Source organism: Mirounga angustirostris, unplaced genomic scaffold (genome assembly GCF_029215605.1).
Source record: "Mirounga angustirostris isolate CCGP_5_RB_7025 unplaced genomic scaffold, mMirAng1.0.hap1 SCAF_12, whole genome shotgun sequence".
Taxonomy (NCBI): domain Eukaryota; kingdom Metazoa; phylum Chordata; class Mammalia; order Carnivora; family Phocidae; genus Mirounga; species Mirounga angustirostris.
Window position 1 is genome coordinate 27,662,291 of NW_026991720.1, and position 22,558 is coordinate 27,684,848.

A 22,558-nucleotide genomic window follows, 5' to 3' on the forward strand; every position below is an offset into this window, starting at 1 on the left:
ACTGTTGGGTGAAAGAAAAGATTCCATCAGAATTAATTGGACTCAACATAGTTCCTGATGGAAGAATTCTATATTTACTTTAGGCAGATACTTGCAGTAACTTCACTTATACAGGGTATGAGGAAGTGGGGGGGAAAAATACCAGTGAAACTAATACCTCACAGTATGCCATTCATTCCATTATCATTTGAAATATGCACTGTAGATCTAAGTATAAAGGTTATGATCATGGAGGCCACTGTCCTGTGTGGTGTTCACTTCCTTACTAGTGAAAGAAACAAAAACAAAACAGAATTTAGCTTTTTCAGGCTTTCATTTTTCTTTTCTTTTTTTTTTTTTTTTAAAGATTTTATTTATTTATTTGAGACAGAGAGAATGAGAGACAGAGAGCATGAGAGGGAGGAGGGTCAGAGGGAGAAGCAGACTCCCTGCCGAGCAGGGAGCCCGATGCGGGACTCGATCCCGGGACTCCAGGATCATGACCTGAGCCGAAGGCAGTCGCTTAACCAACTGAGCCACCCAGGTACCCCTGGCTTTCATTTTTCTAAATGGACTATCCCTCCAGGCAAAAATTCTAAGAAACCCCTCTTCAGTTAAACAAATTTTACAGGATTGGGTGGGGAGAACAGCACAGCCTGATTTCAAGGTATGAGCCATAGATAGTGAAAAATGAAATTGGGTTTAGGGTACTGTTTTGACCCTGCCTCTAGTAACATTTCTAAATGCCTTCAGGCTGAACAGAGTAACATAGGGCATCAACCTGTAATTCAAGTCAAATAAATTGATGGGAAATAAGCTTAAGCATTTCCTCCTTATTACATTTTCCAACCGAAGACAACAAACATTTTTTTTAAGTGAACAATTCTTAATAGAAGCTCATGGACATGATAAAGCATTTTTCCATTCATCAATTCTCTGTATTCCCAAGCACGACTTATTCATCATTTGTCATTTCTAATTGCATAATATGTAAGCTAAGCTTTGGATCTTTTTGTGGTAGATAATAATCATCCTCAACTTGCTAATGATAACTCTGGTATCCACAACAACTTCTTATAACCTCAAGGAAATTGTAGAAAACATTAGAAATCTAGAGTTTTAAAAGCCCATTATTGTTTTTTTTTTAAGTTTTTGTATTACTTAGCAACCATCCTAAAATAGAAGAAGAAACAATTTATAAAGTACAAAAATATAGCTTATGTTGATGCATGTAGCATGAGACATTTCGTTTATTTACATGACTTTTCTTTAATGGAAAAATACAAAGTATGATTCAACTATAACAAGAATTTAAAAAGCTATCATTTCTATAAATTGCTTTATATTTTGTAATTTTAAAGGTAATTAAAATATGTTAATGGTGTTTTTATTGCTTCTGTATATTTTCTGTACTTTCCAAAGTTCCAGCTACATCTTTGTGTCATTGTGTCAAGAAAAAAATCAAGGACAATTGTTTCTCAAATTTCCTGTTTTCCCCTCTTCTGTCATAAAATAGATAACTGTATGAGAATTTATTTGAAACTTATACTACATTTGTTTTTTGTTTTTTTTTAAAGATTTTATTTATTTATTTGACAGAGAGTGAGAGAGCACAAGCAGGGGGAGCAGCAAAGGGAGAGGGAGAAGCAGGCTCCCCGCGGAGCAGGGAGCCCGATGCGGGGCTCCATCCCAGGACCCTGGGATCATGACCTGAGTCGAAGGCAGATGCTTAACGATTGAGCCACCCAGGCGCCCCTCTTTTTTTTTTTTTTTTAAGATTTTATTTATTTATTTGACAGACAGAGACACAGCAAGAGAGGGAACACAAGCAGGGGGAGTGGGCGGGGGAGAAGCAGGCTCCCTGCTGAGCAGGGAGCCCAATGCAGGGCTCGATCCCAGGACCCTGGGACAGTGACCTGAGCCGAAGGCAGACGCTTAACGACTGAGCCACCCAGGTGCTGCAAAACTTAAACTACATTTTGAAAAAATAAATGTGAGGTTACCAAAGAAACCGTGCTTGTCTCTGACCATCCCCCCCTTTTTTTGTTATTGTTTTGTGATTATGTGGGCTAAAATGCTGAAAATAACTAGGAGAAATAAAGGAAGAGCTCATGTTTTCCACAGAACTTTTGTTTTTATCTGGTCCAGATTTATTCCATTTGACTGAGCCCCAAAGCACTGTCTAATTCTAAGAAGAAAAGGCTAGCATATCCCTGGTAAGACGGTTACAGTTTCTTCAGGGCTGAGGAAAAACAGAGGGAAAACAGCCATAGGAGACAATATGGATGGATCAGAGTCCCTTCCCAAGTGCCTGGGATGCCAGCTACCACTGTGAAATGGTAGCAGACATTCAGGTCCGTGAAGTTCACTTTCATCTGCTCCCATGTCCTCTTGGCTCACCCCGCTCACATACTGATGCTTTGAGGGCTAACAAGGCACACATCCCCATGCATTCCCACTTCTGGTGCATTCAGTGAGTGTCGGGCACTGTGCTAGCTTTCCCAAGCACTTCCCTACAGACTGAACAAAAGGAACAAAAATCATAACATACCCTCTTGCTTGTATGGGAGGCAGCAAAAATTATGCAGTTACAGAATCAGGACAAAAGATAAGAGGTAAAACCAACTGCTGTACTTAATGATGAGAAGGTCCGACATCGTCTTTCTTGGCTGGGAGCCCGGGAAGGACGTGACCTGCTGCTTCTCCCCAAGGACCATCTGAAAGGATGGCACTTGTACACTCCCATGAACACTTTGCTGTCTTTTCACACAGGCGCTACCCTGACTGTCACTGCATTAACTTTGGATCATGGTTTATGCTTTCCTTCCCGGCTGCTATTATTATTCTGTTATTGTCCTGGATCTGGCTTCAGTGGCTTTTCCTAGGATTCAAGTAAGTAAATATTGCATGTTAATCAGATAAATACAGGTGTCTCGGTTCCCACTTCTCGGCTGCTCACCCAGGGGTCTTTCACCCATTTTAGGCACATGGAGTTTCTGCACTTCTGTTCCTCAGAAAACTGCCACACATGAGCACATATTTTAAGGATAAGCTAGAATATCATCTAAACATTGTTGGCTTTGGAGGAGAGTTTGTAAAAAGCAAATCCATCTCATTCTCCTTTGAGTGCTAAGCTAATAATTTATTAATCAGCCAGAAGGGCATAAGGAACTCATGATAAGAAGGGCCCAGTCCAGCTTGTTAAAGTGGAATTTCAAGAGGTTTTGCCCCTCCTCTTGCTTGTATGTGGGGATTTTGTCTGGTTATCTAGTTACTTTAAACTGTAACATGCAAGATTTCTGCTTCATCCTACCACCATTGGTATGTCTTTGAAAAAATCACATAAAGACGTGAGAGTGTGCCCTGTGGAAAGAATGTTGGATTAGAAATCAGAAGACCAGGGACAAAGTTGTGGCTTCTCACAATGAGTGGTCTTTCTCAGTTTCAGTGTTTTCAACTGTAAAACGATGGAATTTAACTGGAAGGTCAGTCAGATCACTTACAATGCTGTAATTCTAACACATATGGGTCCAAGCTGAAAAATGTCAAATATATGTCTTCAAGGAGAATTTGCAAATTTTACCTTGGCTGGGACTGAAGCAGGTGCCTCGTAAGTGCCGACGAGCTACGTAAATGACTTAAATGACAGCCAGCATTTACAATTATGAAGGGCTCCACAGCAAAATCTAAAATGCAGCTTTATTCAACACATGTAACAGTACTCCACAAAGAAAGGGGAAATGACTATAAATCAAACCCTGAGGATCTGTTCCTGAGAAACAATTCAAATTCATCTTTATCGGCTTTTATTTAAATAATTTCAAGGACCTATGAGCAAAACAACATGTTATCTACTAAGCCGGTGAGACCGAAGTCAGCTATGTGTACTTCCTTGGAAAAGCAAAGCACTGGGATCAGGTGGTGTTCCATGCCCGGGCCCAAATTTTCCAAGCCAACTGGTATTTTTCCCTCTCCATTCCTCTTCCTGGTTTTCCTCCAGAACTGCCACAGTTATATTAGTAGTGGGAAGATGGTACTGATGATTTTTTTAAAAAGATCTATTTGTCCAGACTGTGGGAGCAGCATGTGACGGTCCTCCTGCTGAAGCAAATGTGTGAAATGTCACTGACTTCAGCAGGTGGGCATCAGTGGGGAGAGGCCAGCTGCGTACTAAATGCTCCTTCCTGGAAATCCAAGCCTTTGGGGTCTATTCAGTTGCACAGGTAGCAATGCAAGATGCAAAGGACAGGAATCCCAACTAAGGGAGGAAGCATCCGGTCGCAGACCAATAGCCATTTCCTTCTTTGTCACCACATATAATGACTTTATAAAAAATGTATGCAACCATTGTCATTATTTTGAAATGGCCCACCATGTATAAAGGAGAAATTAAGAAAATAAAGGACAGATGTAGTGAAAGGTGTTCTTTATGAGATCAGAAAGCCTGCAAAGTGCATACATTAGGTAAAGTCCATAAATCATGATCAGTGGCATATTTAAATAGTCCCATTGCTGTCCGCTATCAGTTAGACATTACACAGCTTCACGTTCTGGCTAATTTTTCAGTGTCCATTTCAGTCAGTCAGGGTCTTCACCTCCAGAGGTTTTAGATCAACACACAGAAATTATCAGCCACTCCCCTGGCAGGCCGCCATACATTCTGATTAGTGTGTTGGCTGTTAACACAGTTAACTCACCCATTATAAATGACCCCAACATAGTTGGGAAGAGAAGCTCATCTATCAGTGCCACTGAACTTATTTAAATGAAGAGGATGATGCATTGTCATATGCTTCATCAGTTCCTTTGTGAAGGCATTAACCTTCATTTGTAGCAAAGCCAGTATGGCTTTCGACTTAACTATTTATCATCCCCAACCAAAGGGACCAAGTACATGTGCAGTCTACCAGGTGGAAAACATTTTTTAAAGAGACTCACCTTTTTTTTTTTTTTTTTTTTTTTTTAAGAGAGAGGGAGAGAGCAGGGGAAATGCAGAGGGAGAGGGAGAGAGAATCTTCAGCAGGCTCCACGAGCAGCACAGAGCCAATGCGGGGCTCGATCTCATAATCCTGAGATCATGACCCAAGAGTCAGATGCTTAACTGACTGAGCCACCCAGGCACCCCGAGACTCACCTTTTTTTTTTTAATTCTACTTTTCTATTCGACAGTAGGATCTCAAAGTAGTCCATGGCTCAGTTTCTTATAATACTAGTATTTATATTGTGGCAAGGGGTAAAATTTCAAGACTGGCACTAGTCAGTAATTTAGCTGAGATTATAAAAATTAAATATTATTTCATTGATCTTAAATATAACAACATCCATCTAATTATGTTTAGTGGTTGTAGTGTGCACAGGAAAATGATTTTGAATGTGTAGGATGGATGACTTAATTGAGAAACTCTATTCCTTCAAAGGGACTAATAGTTTAAACAAGTCTGAGTAGCGGAACTACAGAAAAAATAAGTAAATAAAATGTCTTTGTGTGATAGCTACATTCACACCATCTTAGTCTTCCTATTTTCTCCCTCATATATATCCATGTTTAGCCCAGCGATTTTACAGGACAACATTATCCTGTACTCTTTTTCTAAAACTGCTTTTATTGAGGTATGATTGGCATACAAAAGCCATAGATATTTAACGTATATAACTTGATGTGTTTGGAGATACATATACGCCCATGAACCATCATCAATGTGAAGGCCATAAACTTCTCCACCACCTCCCAAAGTTTCCTCTTGCCCCCTTTTGCTTTTTGAGGTTTTTTTTTCTTTTTTTCCTTTTATGGTAAAAACACTTATCATAGGACCTACCCTCTGAGTAAATATTTAAGTATACAGTACAGTGTTGTTAATCACAGGCCTTATTTTGTGCAGTAGACCTCCAGAAATTACTTATTTTTCATAACTGAAACTTTGTACCCTTTGACGAACACCTCCCCATTTCCATCTTCTTCCATTTCCTGGCAAACAACTGTTTTACTCTCTGCCTACATGCGTTTGACTATTTTAGACTCTACATATAAGTAAGATCATACAATATTTGTTTTTCTGTGTCTGGCTTGTTTCACTTAGCATATGTCCTCCAAGTCCATCTGCATTGTTACAAATGGCAGGATTTCCTGCTTCTTTAAGGCTGAATAATATTCCATTGTATGTATATGCCACCTTTTCTTTTCCTTCTCTACCACATTTTCTTTATCCACTTGTTTGTCGATGGACACCTGAGTTGGTCCCATATCTTGGCTATTGTGAATAATGTCGCAGTGAACATGTGAGTTCAGATCCAGATTTCAATTCCTTAGGATATACACTCAGAAATGCTTTCCCTACCCATACACAATGCAATCTAACTGAGCTACTTATAGACATTCCAAGAGATAGAACATAAGCATCGAGCCATTTGCTCATTTGTTTATTCCCCTGGAGGGATTTTTTAAATCTAATCCTAGAGCAGTAGTTCAGAAAAAAAAGTTTTGAAGACCCTGGACTTCAGGAAAGAAAATTTAGTCACAAGGAAAAGGTGTCACTAAAAGCAGCAGCTAAAAGAAATAGAGACTGGCAGTTACTATTGGCAATAGATGGAAAACTATCTAGTGGATTCTATTAGGGCATAAGGGATGAAACAACTTGAAGAAAAAAATGTAATAGAGTTGGTTTTCGTTCTGAAAAGAGATCCAGCTTAGACTCCGCTCACGAGCGGTGTACGTGACTTCTCTGCCCTAGCGTATGGCTCGAGTCCAGTGTATTCTGTGCAAACTGTGGATCTGACAACCAGCCGTCTCATAAATTTGAGCAAGGTACTGTGGATTTGCCGAGTCACATATTTGTTGTACATGCCAGTGTTGAGAGTCACTGTGCCTGAGCAAACATCAATGACCCGGCCTTCCAACAATTCAGTATCCAACTAGCGAGGGAAAACTTAACACGTGTGCAGCAATTAACTAGCAAGATAGACAATAAAGAAATGAAACTTTATAACAGTTATACAATAAAGTGTTAAATTGGAGATGAGCCGCACGTGGCAAAATTCTAATGGTGTGAACAGACTTAGAAAAGGAAGAGATCAGGGGAAGATGTGTGAAAAATATAGAACAAAAATAAGCCTTGAAAATTGAGCAAACCAGGCCAAACAGGAAGAAGGGGAGAGGACATTCGAAGGAGGAGATGGAGGTATAAGCATTACAGACAGATTTGTTACTGGCAGGAGGATTAGTATTTTATAAAGCTTTCACACAAATCTCTTCTATAAAGGGAGAATTCTTTACTTAACAGGCTCCATTATTCTTTTCAGTTTTAAGGAGATGTTCACATGTGGCAAGACCAAAACAGCCAAACAAAAAGCTTGTGCTGAGGTGATTAAACAAGAATACCAAAAACTTGGGCCAATGAGGTAAGACACACATGCACACAGGCATCCATGGAAACACACTCATCCTCACACAGATACACACTGCTTATTCTGCAAGTATTTGTTTAAAGCTGAACATGCACTTAATTGTCTGTGGTGTATTTAGAACACCTGATAAGAACCTTGAACATGCTAACCGTTGTAAATATAACTAATGTGACAAAATACATACTTTTGTCTAACTAAAATTTACCAGATAGAATGAAAAGAAGCCAAAGAGCCACAGAGGAGTCAAGTCCTTTTCTAACTGTGCAGATTCCCTCAAATTTTTGACACATAATCATCTGGTTTTTACAGTGTTTAATGTTCTGCTAAGATTACTCTGCCAATAGCTCAGGGAGTTTCTACAAATGTCCTGACTGAGAAGATAAACGAAGGGATTGGAATTTTCCCACAGGTATCAGGAAATTGTGACCTTGGTCCTCTTCACTGTGATGGCTCTGCTGTGGTTTAGCCGAGATCCTGGGTTTGTCTCTGGTTGGTCTGCGCTTTTTCCCAAGTAAGCATCCATGTTATGTCTGTCAATCCTTCCTGTTCTAGTCTGTTTCTCTCCTCAGTGGTTCCTATAACTCTGAAAGATTGTATGGGACTCTTTTCCTTTCTTTCCATTGAAAAGATTGTTTAATTCTAATCTTTCCAGGAAAAAAAAAATGGTAAGGAATGAAATCTAAGGTAAGACTGCAGATAAGATAATCATATACACTGTAACTGAAAGTCAGGCTCCTTTAGACAAGGCTACGCCCATCCTTACACAATTAGGAATGCAGTCAGAAAGCCATGTTCTGTGGTGCTTAGGAGTCTAGACTTTGGAGTCACACTGCTTGGCTTTCATTCCGTGCTCTTCCACTTTGGGCAAGTCACTTGCCAATCAGTTTCTTCATCTGTAAAATGAAGCCAATAATGGCACTTAAAAATGGTGCTGCCCTTCTCCCTACATAAGTGCAATATAAATGTTTATTATGTGAGGTAAATGCCACTCCATCCTTGTTATTAACCTCATATGAATTCACATGCTATGGTTTTTGCCAACTTATTTTTTTTATTCAGTTCACTATCTTGTTTTATTCTCTAATTATGTTCATTTTTATATGAGTTCACTATAAATCTATCCCTGCCCCTATTTTGTAGATAAGGAATTCCCGAGTAAGTAATAAGACTGACTCTACAAACTAATGTTAGAAGCTGGGTCGAGTTAATTTTATCTCACAGTGTCTTCTAGACCAGCAGTCATGCTGAGTCATATGAAGTGAGGGGGACGACGATAGCATGATTTTCTAAATTAAGGACCATCCTACATATCAATATAAATACTTTGGTTTTGAAATTTGTGTTGTTAATCCATCTTTCACTGATGTACTCTGGTTCCTAAATTGAGCAGATCTCTGATGATGACTTCCTGTCTCACATCCCACAGCAAGAATCCATGTTTGTGGGGACAGAAACCAAAATTGTTTGGGTTAAAACTATTTTGCCTACATGGAATGAAGAATTCCCTCTCTTCTTGAATCAGGGCCTTCTGGCTATATAGGCATTGTCAACATTTTTTAAAGGTGCAAAGTCTGTGTGCAAATTTCTGGTGAACATACAAGTGCACCAATTCGATGTGGTAGCATGTTTCTTTTTTTTTAAATTTAATTTAATTTAATTTTTTTCTATTTCTTAAAAAATTTTATTGTTATGTTAATCACCATACATTACATCATTAGTTTTTGATGTAGTGTTCCATGAGTCATTGTTTGCGCATAACACCCAGTGCTCCATGCAGAATGTGCCCTCTTTAATACCCATCACCAGGCTAACCCATCCTCCCACTCCCCTCCCCTCTAGAACCCTCAGTTTGTGTCTCAGAGTCCATAGTCTCTTGTGGTTAGTCTCCCCCTCTGATTTCCCCCCCTTCATTCTTCCCCCCCTGCTATCTTCTTCTTCTTCTTTTTTTTTTTTTAACATATAATGTATTATTTGTTTCAGAGGTACAGGCCTGTGATTCAACAGTCTTACACAATTCACAGCGCTCACCATAGCACATACCCTCCCCAATGTCTATCAGAGAAAGACATGTATCATATGGTAGCATGTTTCAAAGGATCAGCTTCAGTTGATAAACTTTTTGTTTAGAACTAAGACTTTTCACTTTGAAAAGTCTAAACAAAAGGCAGCATCCAATTATTCAAAGCAAGCTATTCATAGAAAGCTATCATTTAACAGTTTGAGTATTACTTTTTAGTTTTGTAATAGGTCCTAAACCAACATAAAGTAATTATTTTCCTTTTTATTTTTATTTTATTTATTTATTTTTTTATCCCACTCCTATTATCTTAGGTAGGGAGAGTCTTCTCTAAACACCAGTGTGTAAAAACCAAATGAAATCAGACAGTAGCTAATAAAAAACAGGAAGAAATCCCAGTAGGAAATTCAATATAATCAGTTTCTAATTTCTGTCCCTTACAGAAGGAAAATGTAATTCAGGAGATATTTTGTTCGCAGCAGAACAGAGTGTATTTGATATAGGCAGGTGCTCATGTTACCTAGAATTCGTAGAAAAAACAATGGGAACAGGAACAAAGGTTTGAGAAAAGAAGGGATTTGAGGATACAAATCTGATCAACTTTGATTCATAAGTTGCCAAAGCAAATAAAATTTGTATAAGCTTAATATTCATAATAGTGAGACAATCTTTGTTCATAATAAACTGAAAATAAAATGAAAATAAACTAATAATAAAATAATTATAGTTTTAAAAGTCTTTGGAACAAAATTACTTCAGTATTTATGGCTTGATTTTATTTAAAGTATATTCTGTAGACTATATGTGTAATATAGAGATTTTAAGCATTTGGAATTTCCAAAGCTAGAATGATATATCAAGATTTATAGCTACCACCTAATGTTTTCATTCCATCTGTTTGAACCTGGACTGAATTCAACGTGGCTTTTCATAAAACAAAATCAGATTACATGATCCCTGACCTAATTTGGCAAAAATACCATAAAAAATTACAACTCAAATAAAAGCAATAAGGAACAATTAAATAATAAATATTGGTAAAGTTTGTTGAATAAATTACACCAAGATAGCTTTTTACTCAGCAAAGAAATAAATAAAATCTATATTTAAGGAAAACAGGCTCTTTTATAAAGTTGTCAGAGTGAATAAAATAAAGCATTTTCTTGATTATTTAGACTGCTCAAGTAAATCACAGAAGTAGAGAGCTTCTATAGTATGTACACATTACTTGGTTACAAGGGAGCAAAATAACTCTAGGGTGTACATATGTTTTCTCAGACTGCAAAGATTCACTAGTTAATATTGCTGAATCTTAAAACTGAGTTCTACTTATTTATGTCTGTTTCATTCATATCTGGTTTCCAGGTGCTTCTTAACTGTTGAGGCTTCTGGGAGCCTATCTTACTTGTTGAAATGGCATGGTGATTCTAAGACTCCATCTGTTCCTGAATCACTCTTAATTTGTACAGTGATCATTTATGAGCATCTCATAAACCATTCTAATAATTAATATTCTTGATTGAGTTTCATAGGGTGCAAAGCATTAAATGGGTTGATTTCATTTATATGATATGGTCAGGGCCTATAATCACAGTAGCAGATGTTATATCTTAGAAAAACAGATCAATGTCTTTTCATAATTTACAGAAGAGTTTTGGAGGACGCCAGAAACACCCTTTCCTTGCCACAACTCAATAGTGGGATGTTATACAACAATTATACAGGGCTTTGTCTGGTCTAGCAATTGTTTTTGCCTCAATTCTCCACCAGTATAATTAGAAGAAATAATTCAAAGAAAAAATGGTTTACCAGATCCTTAAGCTTTACCTAAAAAGGAATTTGCCATGTTAGGCTAGTATGTCAGTATGTGTATTCATGGTTTTGAAAATAAGGATACATATATGAAAACAATGGGAACGTGGTCTGAAATTTTTGGCTTGGCTGGAAATCCATAGATTTTAGACCAGATTATCCAGAACAAATAACCTGGACCATCACTACCACTTGTATGCCAATAGCATAGTCAATTTCTGTTCGGTTCATACAAATTCTTAATGCCATTTTTTAATGTACACATCTGTCCTTTTTCAGGTATCCCGGTTTTGCTACAGATTCAACTGTTGCCTTACTTATAGGAATCCTATTCTTTCTTATCCCAGCTAAGAGATTGACTAAAACTACACCTACAGGAGAAATTGGTTGAGTATTATTTATAATTCTGAATGAATTTGACAGAAGAGCAAAAGTTACAAAATTCCATTGGTTTCAGTTAGCACTTAAAACAGAAGGAATGGACATGCTCACACAGCCCCTGGCTTAGCATGCCCTGTGTGCACACCGCAACCCTTATTCAACCAGCACATGTCCTCCCCCTACAAGAAGGATCATCTTACTTGGCAGAAGTGAGAAGTAGATTTCCTTATGCACCATGGTTAGGATTTCACTTCGAGCGACACTGTATATGGTCCACAATAAGCCCACCTCCCCTGCCATAATCAGGATTAATCTTACTATTGGCAAACATAGGAACAAGAACTTGGAAGTCACACTTCATGATGAGCCCTTGGTAATAAATGCTGAGGATCTAAAAAGGTGAGGAGTTTCAAGGGAAAGGGCATTTACAGCCTCATAGTAATCCTGGAGAGAATGCAAATCAAGCCCACACTTAGCCAGAACCTAGTGTCTCAAATGAAAGACGAGGTATTCAGTGGGAGCATTCATTGTCTTTATAATACATGGACAAAAAAGTATGTTTATGTGAACATACCCTCCTTCTCCTAACACACACATACTTTTAAAACATAGGATTTGTCCATGTCTGTGTTTTATACTAATATAGCATGTTTTGGGTAGTCCGATTCCTATGTTGTTATTGTGGGACAAATAGTTTAAAATTGTTTGGAAATAGTCTAGTAGAGTTGTGGGGGTTTTTATTGTTGGGTTTTCTTTTATTTCTCTCTTTTCCTTCTTTTTTTACTTGGATGGAACTGGGATTCATGCAACTGGGTTGGCCCACCTGACTCCCTGAGTTCAAATTGTTAAATGACTAATGAGTCAGATGACTAGGACATGATATATGTAAATAGCATAGCATTGATATAAGTACCTTTTTGTTCGTTACTTGAAACTAGAACATCTCAAAGTGTGTTATAAGGAGATATTAAAGTACAGAGTAATAATTTCTATGAGACCCTGAGGGCACTGACCATTGCAGTCAAAGTCCTAAGGCTTGTCAGTGGCAAATGTTGAAGAACCAATGCTTGGCTTAACTTTCCTGGCTCCCACATCTGAATCCCCCTCTCAGGAAGAGCCTTGTTTCTGTTGGGGAGAAAGAATTTTCTTTGCCCTTCAAGATCCTTCTTGCTGGACTAAGAATCAAGTTGACATGAGACAGATTAATGGTAGAAGGTCAAATTTAATAGTGTATATACAGGGAATCCACACAGACAAGGAACTTCCAAAGACAGTAACATGACACTTATATGAGCTAAGAAGAGGGGTAAGGGTCTGAGGATACAAAGAGGAGAAAGACCATTAACAGAAAGGTAAAAGATGTTTGGAAAACAAAGGGTGCCTAATTATGCAGATAAGTCTCTGAGGTAAAGAGGAATCATTAATCTGTCTCTCTTCCTGGTACAAGCAGGTAGTTGAGGGGGAGGACAAGAGCTTTTTCTGAATCTGCTGCATTTTGATTGCTTTTAACTCAAAATAATGTTCATGCCAAAGTGGCCCATCTTAGGGCAGCCTGCAGTTGGACCCCATACCCTATCTACCATTCTCTCTCTTCTCCTTCTTCAACTCCTGTTCTCCCTGATAAACTCATAAACACTAGGTTTAAAAATGACAAATAAGACATCATATGTTAAATTTTACGTGAGAGGTACATTTCAGAGATGTTTGCATTTTTACAGGATATATGCCTTAATTCAAGTGAGAAATAGCAAAATTTCCATCAGTGGTGATGGTAGGTTTGGTTTAGGTTTGGGGGGAGGAAATAGGAAGGGGTCTTATAGTAACCCTAAAATCTTACCATGTAGAAGGCTGCTTGTTACACACAAATGTTAAATGGGAATAATACATTCATGGATGACCTTTTTTCTCAATAAATCAAATGAGCCATTATGACCCAAATATCAAGAGAAATCTTTATGATAATTGCTTTATAAGAATTTTAAGAGTCTTATGAATGATACTTAAATTATTTAATCTGGGGGCGCCTGGGTGGCTCAGTCGTTAAGCGTCTGCCTTCAGCTCAGGTCATGATCCCAGGGTCCTGGGATCGAGTCCCACATCGGGCTCCCTGCTCAGCGGGAAGCCTGCTTCTCCCTCTCCCACTCCCCCTGCTTGTGTTCCTGCTCTCACTCTCTCTCTGTCAAATAAATAAATAAAATCTTTAAAAAAAAAAATTATTTAATCTGAACTTTGATTTTAAACTGAAATCCTGATGAATCTATTATGACCTTCCTCATGATTTGAAAAAAACAATATTCAAGTAAATATTAGTGAATAAAGTTATATTACACTGATGATATTAGAACCAATAGCATATTACAGACGTTTTGCATAGCAGAGAAGAGTACAGTCCAATGCACTGTGTTGCTCATAGTAGACAAAGATGTTAGTTGAATGAATGAATGAATGGAGGAATAAATGAATGGCATTATAAATGACAATGTTATAATCTATCTAAATTTACTCTGTAATATGATCCAATGGATTTTTCCAAGTTATGGCACCTTTAAAAAATTTTTTGTAATGCAATGTTCTACCTCAGCCAGGTAGAAATTACTCAAAGTCCAAATCAAGTTCCCTATCTAAAACAATATAGGAATATTAAAAACTTCTTGTGAGATGGTGATTTAGGATAATAGAAAAAATGTCATATTGTCGTATTTTAAGCAATGTATAACTACAGGACTTGTGTTTTTGCAGTTGCTTTTGATTATTCTCCACTGATTACTTGGAAAGAATTCCAGTCATTCATGCCCTGGGATATAGCCATTCTTGTTGGTGGAGGGTTTGCCTTGGCAGATGGCTGTGAGGTAATACTCTGTGCCTAAGATATTTAACAATTAACTAGACTTTTCAAAAGAAGAACAGGAGATACTCAAGCTTTGGCATATTCAACTTTATTCTATCATTTAATGATGCAGAATTCAATAGCCATGCAGTAAGTATACCACACAGATGAACTGAGTTTAATAATTTTTACAGGCTGCAGGTATAAAATATCATTTTTTAATGATGTTCCAATATGTCAAAAGGAATAAAGCAAAGAAGATTAGAGTTCTCTCACATTTTTTTTTAAGAGAGAGAGAAAGCAAGGGCGGGTGGACAGGGAGGAGCAGAGAGGGAGAGAGAGATTCTCAAGCAGACTCCATTGCTGAGCGCATAGCCCGACCCTGAGATCATGACCTGAGCTGAGATCAAGAGTTGGACCCTTAACTGACTGAACCACCCAGGCTCCCCAAAGATTAGAATTCTTAATCCATAAAATAGTATTATAAAATTAGCTAGTAAGAAAAAAAATAAAAATCATATGTACAATGACTCCTACCAAAACATTTTGTTTATAACTTTACCTTATTTCATGATGAATTTGAGTAGCTCACAGACTTCCCTTCAATATATCATAGTCCTAAGGCTGTCAAAGAAGGAGAATGAGAAATAATAGTACTTTATTGCATCATTTATTTATTACATTATTTATTACCTATTAAGAACATTAAAGGTACTTTGTACATGTTTATTGAATGAAGTCCAGAGAGAATTTTACACAACCATGGCTAATATTGTATTATGTCCAATTTTAGGGAGAAATAAAGCCACCATGAGGAATAAAGTTGCTATTTCTTTGGCCTATCATCTATCCAGTTTATATAAAGTACAAGTTTGGGGAGGCCTTTGTTACTTGAAAGTCATTGTAGGACTCCTAGAAGAAAAGTATCTTCTCAAAAAGTCCATGAAAATTTTTTACTCTTTGACTCATTAAAAACCTCTCATTTCTGGATTTCATAGCCTTCTGTGAAACACTTAAAGCTCACAGCTGTTCCATTTCCTTATTCAGTCATCAACGTAAAAAGGATGGTGAGAGAGATATGTTGTGTCCAGGCTTTTAGTTTCTGGAAAGTTAAATTTTTATTCTTCTCTAGACAAATAACTATCTGCTATCTTCTTAATAGCCTATAGGGAGACTTTTTTGCTTCTGACTTCATTGTCATTTTTTTCTGTGTGATATTTGGACACTGAGCTCTCAGCAATATGATTTAGTAATGGATGAAAATCTTAGAAATTGTCTCAATTCTGAGTGGCACTTACAATGTTGTTTTATGTCTAGATTCGGCTTGCCTCAGAGACCACTCAAATTAAAATGATAGAAATATAAAGCAAATACACTTTTCTACTATTTCAGCAAGAATGAGATCTGGTTTCTGAAAATCAATAACTTCCATTCTTTTGACTGATAATCTGAATTATGAGGGAATCAGAATCAGCAATTCTGACATGGATATGAATTCTGTTCATCTCTGCTTCCCAGAATATCTGTCTGAATTGGACCCTAGATACTCAAAGGAATTTTAAAAGTATTACCCAGACCCTAGAATTACAAAATCTAAGAAAATGAAAAAGCCTGTGATACACTAGGCTCTCTCACTGGCAGAATTAGGGAAAGCATGGAGGGAGATCTATGAAATTCCTAGTATATAGAATTAAATGTCTGTGGGACATCTAGAATAACCCTACCCCTGAGTGGGTATACTGAAGCCATGAGCTTCAAAAATATGGCTGTGGACAAATATGCCCTTAGAAACTGATTTTACAAAGATTTTGAAGACATTTACTCTTAAAATTTTGTTCCAAACTGTAATTAGTTTGGCAAATGGCCAGAACTAGATAACCCTTCTGGTTGGGAGCCCTGAGATAGCAGCTAGCTCCTAAAGCATTCACCTTTTTGTAGTTCCCTGTCTCTTAAATGCCCCTTAACATTGTTTTAACATAATCACAGTACACTAAGTAACTGAGGTATGAGTAATATTCATGTACTCATAATGGCAAACTTTAAACATTGATTTAATAAAAAATGTTGATATATGAGTAAAAGAAATAGAGGGACAGGAAATATATATATAGTGGATGGTGTAAGAAAGCTAAATCCTTATGTAACATACTAGAAGGTCAGTAAATAATGTCTAAATTTGAAAATTAGGAAAAAGCATAATTTAAAAAGTAACTATAAATAGCTAATATGGGTTGAAAATTGTCTCTGAGGAACACAACTTAGGAGAGGAGAGAGGTAGACCAGAGGGCTGCCATTTTCCTAAAGCCCCATAGTCCCACATGACGTGTTAAAATATCCACATATATTTTTTTTTAAGATTGATTGATTGATTGATTGATTGATTGATTTGTTAGAGAGAGAGAGCATGGGGGAGAGAGAGTGAATGAGAGTACAAGCAGGGGGAGCTGCAGGCAGAGGGAGAAGCAGGCTCCCTGCTGAGCAAGGAGCCCGATGCGGGCCTCGATCCCAGCGCCCTGGGATCATGACCTGAGCCGAAGGCAGCCGCTTAACCAACTGAGCCACCCAGGTGTCCCTAAAATATCCACATATATTAATTACGTAAAATTAAAATTTAATTGAAAAAATGTGAGAAGACAATTCAAATTTCCTAAAGCATGTCAATAGTGTTAAAATAAGAATAATTGAGAGTTCCTCCATGTCAAAGCCACCTAGATCTTCCAAACCATGGAAAAACATTAAAGATTAAACTTATATTTCAGAAGTTGAGTTCTTAGAGCAAGTGATACATTTTATACATTTAAATTGTGTCTGATTAAAATGAATTGTTAATGAATAACATTGCAATTTTTTTTTTTTTTAAGGAATCAGGACTGTCTAAGTGGATAGGAAATAAATTATCTCCTCTAGGTTCATTACCAGTATGGCTCATCATTCTGATATCTTCTTTGCTCGTCACATCTTTAACAGAGGTAGCCAGCAATCCAGCTACCATTACCCTCCTTCTCCCTATATTATCTCCATTGGTGAGTATCTCATTCATCTGCTTTTATACTCATCAAAAGAGTTGTGTTCTACTTTGCTTGTTCTCATATTGTGGTATAGAATCATTTTTGGCATGAATGATCTTCCTGTAAGTAACTTATAGAGTGGTCTTTATTTGCATTAATACATTTTTAGGAGACCTCAACTCAGGAGAACTCTTTTCTTCCACATTCAAGCAGCAGGATCTTAAGAGAAGCACTCACCTTCTTCTCTCTGCCCAGATATTTCATTTGCAGATAAGTGGGAGGGTCGGCCTAGATCCTTTCCAGCTGTAAGACTTTGGGAGTCCATGTTTGCTGGCAACTTCAGTATTTAGATCTCTAACACTGACACTTCTCCCTCCAGATTATTCCTCAATTTCTGAGAAGTGGTTCATATAAGTGATTTGCAAGTGAATGAAAAGCTAGGCTTACATTTCAAGCTTTAAGCTTAAATATCTTAGACACGGTTCTCTATGGCCCAGGGAATAATTTTAAAAGATAAGTAAAAAACAGATTTGCAAGGAGAGAAAGGAAAAGACAGTCTTCCTTTTTCCTCCCCACGTAGCTAGCAATTACAAGAAATAGCTTTAAGTAAAATGTTTTTCTTACTGGGACAGCCGAGCGTGGTGAGAAAGTAGCATGTTAAATTAAGGAGGATTGCCCTCTGGAATTGTTCCTCTACCAGCTCAAGGGGCATATGTTGGCATTCTTAGGCTACTGCTTCAAGTTAGACAAGAAATGCAGGCAGTTTTTATTGGTAAAATATCATTTTGGTTTTTCTGTTTTTCACTTCTCAACATGGCACAGTTAGAAAATTATGTGATGAGTTAAGAATAGTAGTAACTCTCCTTCTGTGATGATCCCTAAGCAAATTTTATTTTATTTATTTATTTTTAAAGATTTTATTTATTTATTTGACAGAGAGAGACGCAGCGAGAGAGGGAACACAAGCAGGGGGAGTGGGAGAGGGAGAAGCAGGCTTCCCGCCGAGCAGGGAGCCCGATGCGGGACTCGATCCCAGGACCCTGGGATCATGACCTGAGCCAAAGGCAGACGCTTAACGACTGAGCCACCCAGGCGCCCCCAGGAATCTGTATTTTTAATAAGAAGCCAGATGATTCTTTTTTTTTTTAAGATTTTATTTATTTATTTGACAGAGAGAGACACAGCGAGAGAGGGAACACAAGCAGGGGGAGTGGGAGAGGGAGAAGCAGGCTTCCCGCTGAGCAGGGAGCCTGACACGGGGCTCTATCCCAGGACTTTGGGATCATGACCTGAGCCCATGATGCTTAATGACCGAGCCACCCAGGCGCCCCCCTAAGCAAATTTTAAATTATATATGGCAAAGAGGCAGTAAAATTAATGGAATAATGAGGAGCTTTGGAGCCAGAAGAACCCACGACCCTTCAGAAGCTCTCCTGTTTGCCAGCTTTGTTTTGGACAAGTTACTTTAGCCTTTCTGGGCCCTAGTTTCTTCTGTTATTTGGGGCTATAGTAGCCATCTCATGGGTCATTGGGAAAATTCAGTTATTTTACATAAATGCACACACACACACAGAACACTTAGCACTAGATAAATAATAAATTGTTTCTGTTTTTATTTAGTTCCTGGAATAACTGATACTTCATTTTCTAAATGAACTGAGCTGTAATACTTAAATGAGCACCAATAACCATATAAAAAAACAAGAGGAAGAGACATTTCTGAAAAATACTCTTTAAGTTGTAACTGCATTTATGTGTATAATATCATATTTAGATTTTTACCTGCTTCTGGGAAAGCTTATCATAGTGATTTTATTCATTTTGATCCTTGGTGCCTACATCAAAATTTTACATAGACTCCTTTTTATCTTTTCCACCAGGCTGAAGCCATTCAAGTGAACCCTCTTTATATTTTGATACCTTCTACTCTGTGTACTTCATTTGCATTCCTCCTACCAGTAGCAAATCCGCCCAATGCTATTGTTTTTTCATATGGCCATCTAAAAGTTATTGACATGGTGAGTGAGCTGAAAGAAAGCAATCAGATCCAGTAGACATTTTTGTGTGTAATGTCTTGGGTTATCACTCCTTTTACACACTAACCAGCTGCCAGGAAAAGCATGGCTTGAGTTCTGCTTCTGAAGGTGAGTACATGATTGGTCACAGAATTATTTTTAAGAATGATAACCAGAAGCAAACTTGCCATTAGAATTTGTGGTCACAAATACAGAGATACTGAATGCATCAGTAATGTCCTAGAAAAATGAAAAGAGTGGTAGTCAAGGACTAGTGAGAATATTCTAGTCTCCCCCCAGTCTTGATTACCAACGTCCAAACCAAACAAGAATATAACCAAAGTAAATTCAGTGAGCTTACTGTGCAAATGCAGTTCCAAAGTAAGTCCCAGTTCCCTCCTTCCACACATAGTGCTGTCCCTACCACCCTGCAATGTAAAAACTCTGGAAAGGTCTCTATGCAGAAGTCACATAATATCCTTTTAGAAAAGAAAATGTGCATAATATAATATAACCATTGTCCAGTGTATGTGAATTTAAAAAAAATAAAAACAGGATTCTGGAATAAATGAGTGGCTTGCATGAATAGAATAGTAAAGGGGGCCTCTGTAATAATCATTGCTAGGTATCCCCTTTTCCTTTGGGACTCCCTGTTTTAATACAGAGAATTCAGAGATAAGCAAGCTTTCTCTGTGAAGAGATAGCAAATATTTGACACTGTCTGGGCCATATGCTCTCTGTCACAACTACTCAGTTCTGCCATTGTATCCTGAGTGCAGCCAACACCAACATGGAACCGCCCTGGGTATGGTCGCATAAAACTTAATTTACCAAAACAGGTCATGAACAGGAGTTTGCCAACCTCTGTTTTAATAGATAGAAAGCAACTTTGAAATTTTTAGTGGATACCAGGATGATGATATCCAGAAAAATGAGAACTCTAAGGAAGATGAATAGAAGTGGCATTTTATTAAATCTCAATCAGAGAATACTGAAGGCTAAGCTAATAATGGTACTGAGTGAATATGAAGGATCCAGTTATCATATAGTGACCTGAACCTTATCCACTGAAATATAAGACCTCAAAACTCATATTCTGATTTAACATGAAATGGCAAATTTTTAAAAGGATTTTTTTTTTAATCAGCAGAGGAACCTCATAGAATCTCCAACTAAATCTCATTTAGTTGGGGACAGATTCTCTTTTGACATGAATGGAAGAACTCATTGTTTTATGAAATGACAACAGCTTATACTAATCATTTTTGATGCATGTAAATCTGACATATACTTTCTGCTATAGTATTCTGATTCTCCTATAGGTTTTCTCTTCAGAAAACTGACATTTATGCTCTTTCCTATTCAAGGTTAAAGCTGGACTTGGCGTTAATATTGTGGGTGTTGCCGTGGTGATGCTGGGCATGTCCACGTGGATCAGGGCTATGTTTGACCTCTCTACTTACCCTTCTTGGGCTCCTCCAATTAGTAATGAGACCATGCCATGACAAGCATGAATGTTATGACTATCCTGTGGTGAGTTTTGAGAACCATTGAGAATTCACAGCAGATTTGGCATTGGAAAATTGATGACACATTTAAATTAGTCCTGATCTCACTACTGTGGTTCTAGTAAACACCAAAACCTGCTGTCATAACCCAGAGTTCACAATTCCTTTGAGATGCAACTAAAGAGCATCTACGTGCCTTTATCAAGAAACCCACAGCTGAGATTTTGCTCATGAACCATATGCATCCTGCTTCAACATAAGAGTAATTTATAACATGACCTTCAAAGAGATTAAGTGATTTGCTTCATTTTACAGTTTGGGTTTGGTGTAGCATTTCAAACATCAATGTATTATTTCAGAAACTTCCCACAGAAGTAAGAAATAAAATATACCAGTTAATTAGGTACATGGATAAATCACTTCTGTAGTGTTTTTGAAGGGAATTTGTTGAAAAACCAAAACTGTGGCCAGCTGGTGGTACAGAAGAAAGGTTTAATCTAAGTGAAATGTGCATTCTCTCATTTAAAAAGTACCAGATTATTCTTGATGTATACATATGGTATGAAAATTGAAATTGAATTAGTAGTTTCAAAATTATAGTTGAATCCACTAAATAACAGAAAAGTCATGGATAAGGATTAATTTCTACTTGACCCTATGGTTAGATTAATATAATTCATATCTTTAATATCTCAGTGCACTAAGAAATGCATTTTGTAGAGCTATGAATAATGCTTGCTATGATTTGCACTGTTAGCACAGTATAGTTATAAAAGAAAGCCAAACACTATAAAACTATTAACACATTTATGTAAATGTATAGCAATTTTTCTTGTTTATCTTCAGAAATACAAAAAGTCAGGGGCATCTGGGTGGCTCAGTCAGTTAAGCATCTGACTCCTGATTTCGGCTCAGGTCATGGTCTCAGAGATGTGAGATCGAGCCCCACGTCGGGCTCCATGCTGGGCCTGGAGCTTGCTTAAGATTCTCTCTCTCCTTCTTCCTTTACCCCTCCCCCGCTCTCTCTCTCTCTCTCTCAAAAAATAAAAAAGATTTTAAAAAATTAAAAAATAGAAATACATAGGTCATATGTAAAAAGAGGAGATTGAGAAATTTAAATGAATTATCACTATGTATAGAGATAGAAAAAAGTCACATAACTCCATTATTATCAACATTGAGGTGAAATATCACATGGAAAATAAGAATAAAAAATTGAAACTACTGACAAATTTACAAAAGAGAAAATAAATTATTCATGGGCAAACAAAAACAAAAAGGAAAGAAAAGAAAGAGATCTGAACAAACAAAAATTGGAAGAGAATAATCTCTGAACACTAAGGATGTGAAGAGGAGTAAGGTCTTTTGACATTCCAAAATCCGACTACAGGGAGAAAAAATGACAATCAAAAACAAAATAATGTGCAGTTAGGAAAAGATGGATAAGTTAAAACATAACAATTCTCATGCTAAAAATAAAAAGGAAGACAGGTTAAGAAAATACCTTTGGTATTTTTAATCTTCATAGAAGTCATCAGACCTGGTTTGGGTTTTTTGCAAATGATAGTATTTATAAAGTTATTCTTAAAAATTAAATATAGTAAAAAGTA

The 22,558-nt window shown here is 37.3% G+C and overlaps 1 protein-coding gene across 1 annotated transcript in view; it reads left to right on the top strand.

Annotated features, from left to right (window-relative positions):
- The window catches only part of SLC13A1 (solute carrier family 13 member 1), a 124,023-nt gene that overhangs the window by 80,976 nt on the left and 20,489 nt on the right, over positions 1-22,558 (top strand). The window contains 8 exon segments of the mRNA XM_064575630.1: positions 2,752-2,871; positions 7,276-7,374; positions 7,790-7,891; positions 11,489-11,595; positions 14,330-14,439; positions 17,279-17,440; positions 19,306-19,443; positions 20,808-20,973. Coding sequence (XP_064431700.1) covers positions 2,752-2,871; positions 7,276-7,374; positions 7,790-7,891; positions 11,489-11,595; positions 14,330-14,439; positions 17,279-17,440; positions 19,306-19,443; positions 20,808-20,945 — 976 coding nt within the window. The 3' untranslated portion in view covers positions 20,946-20,973.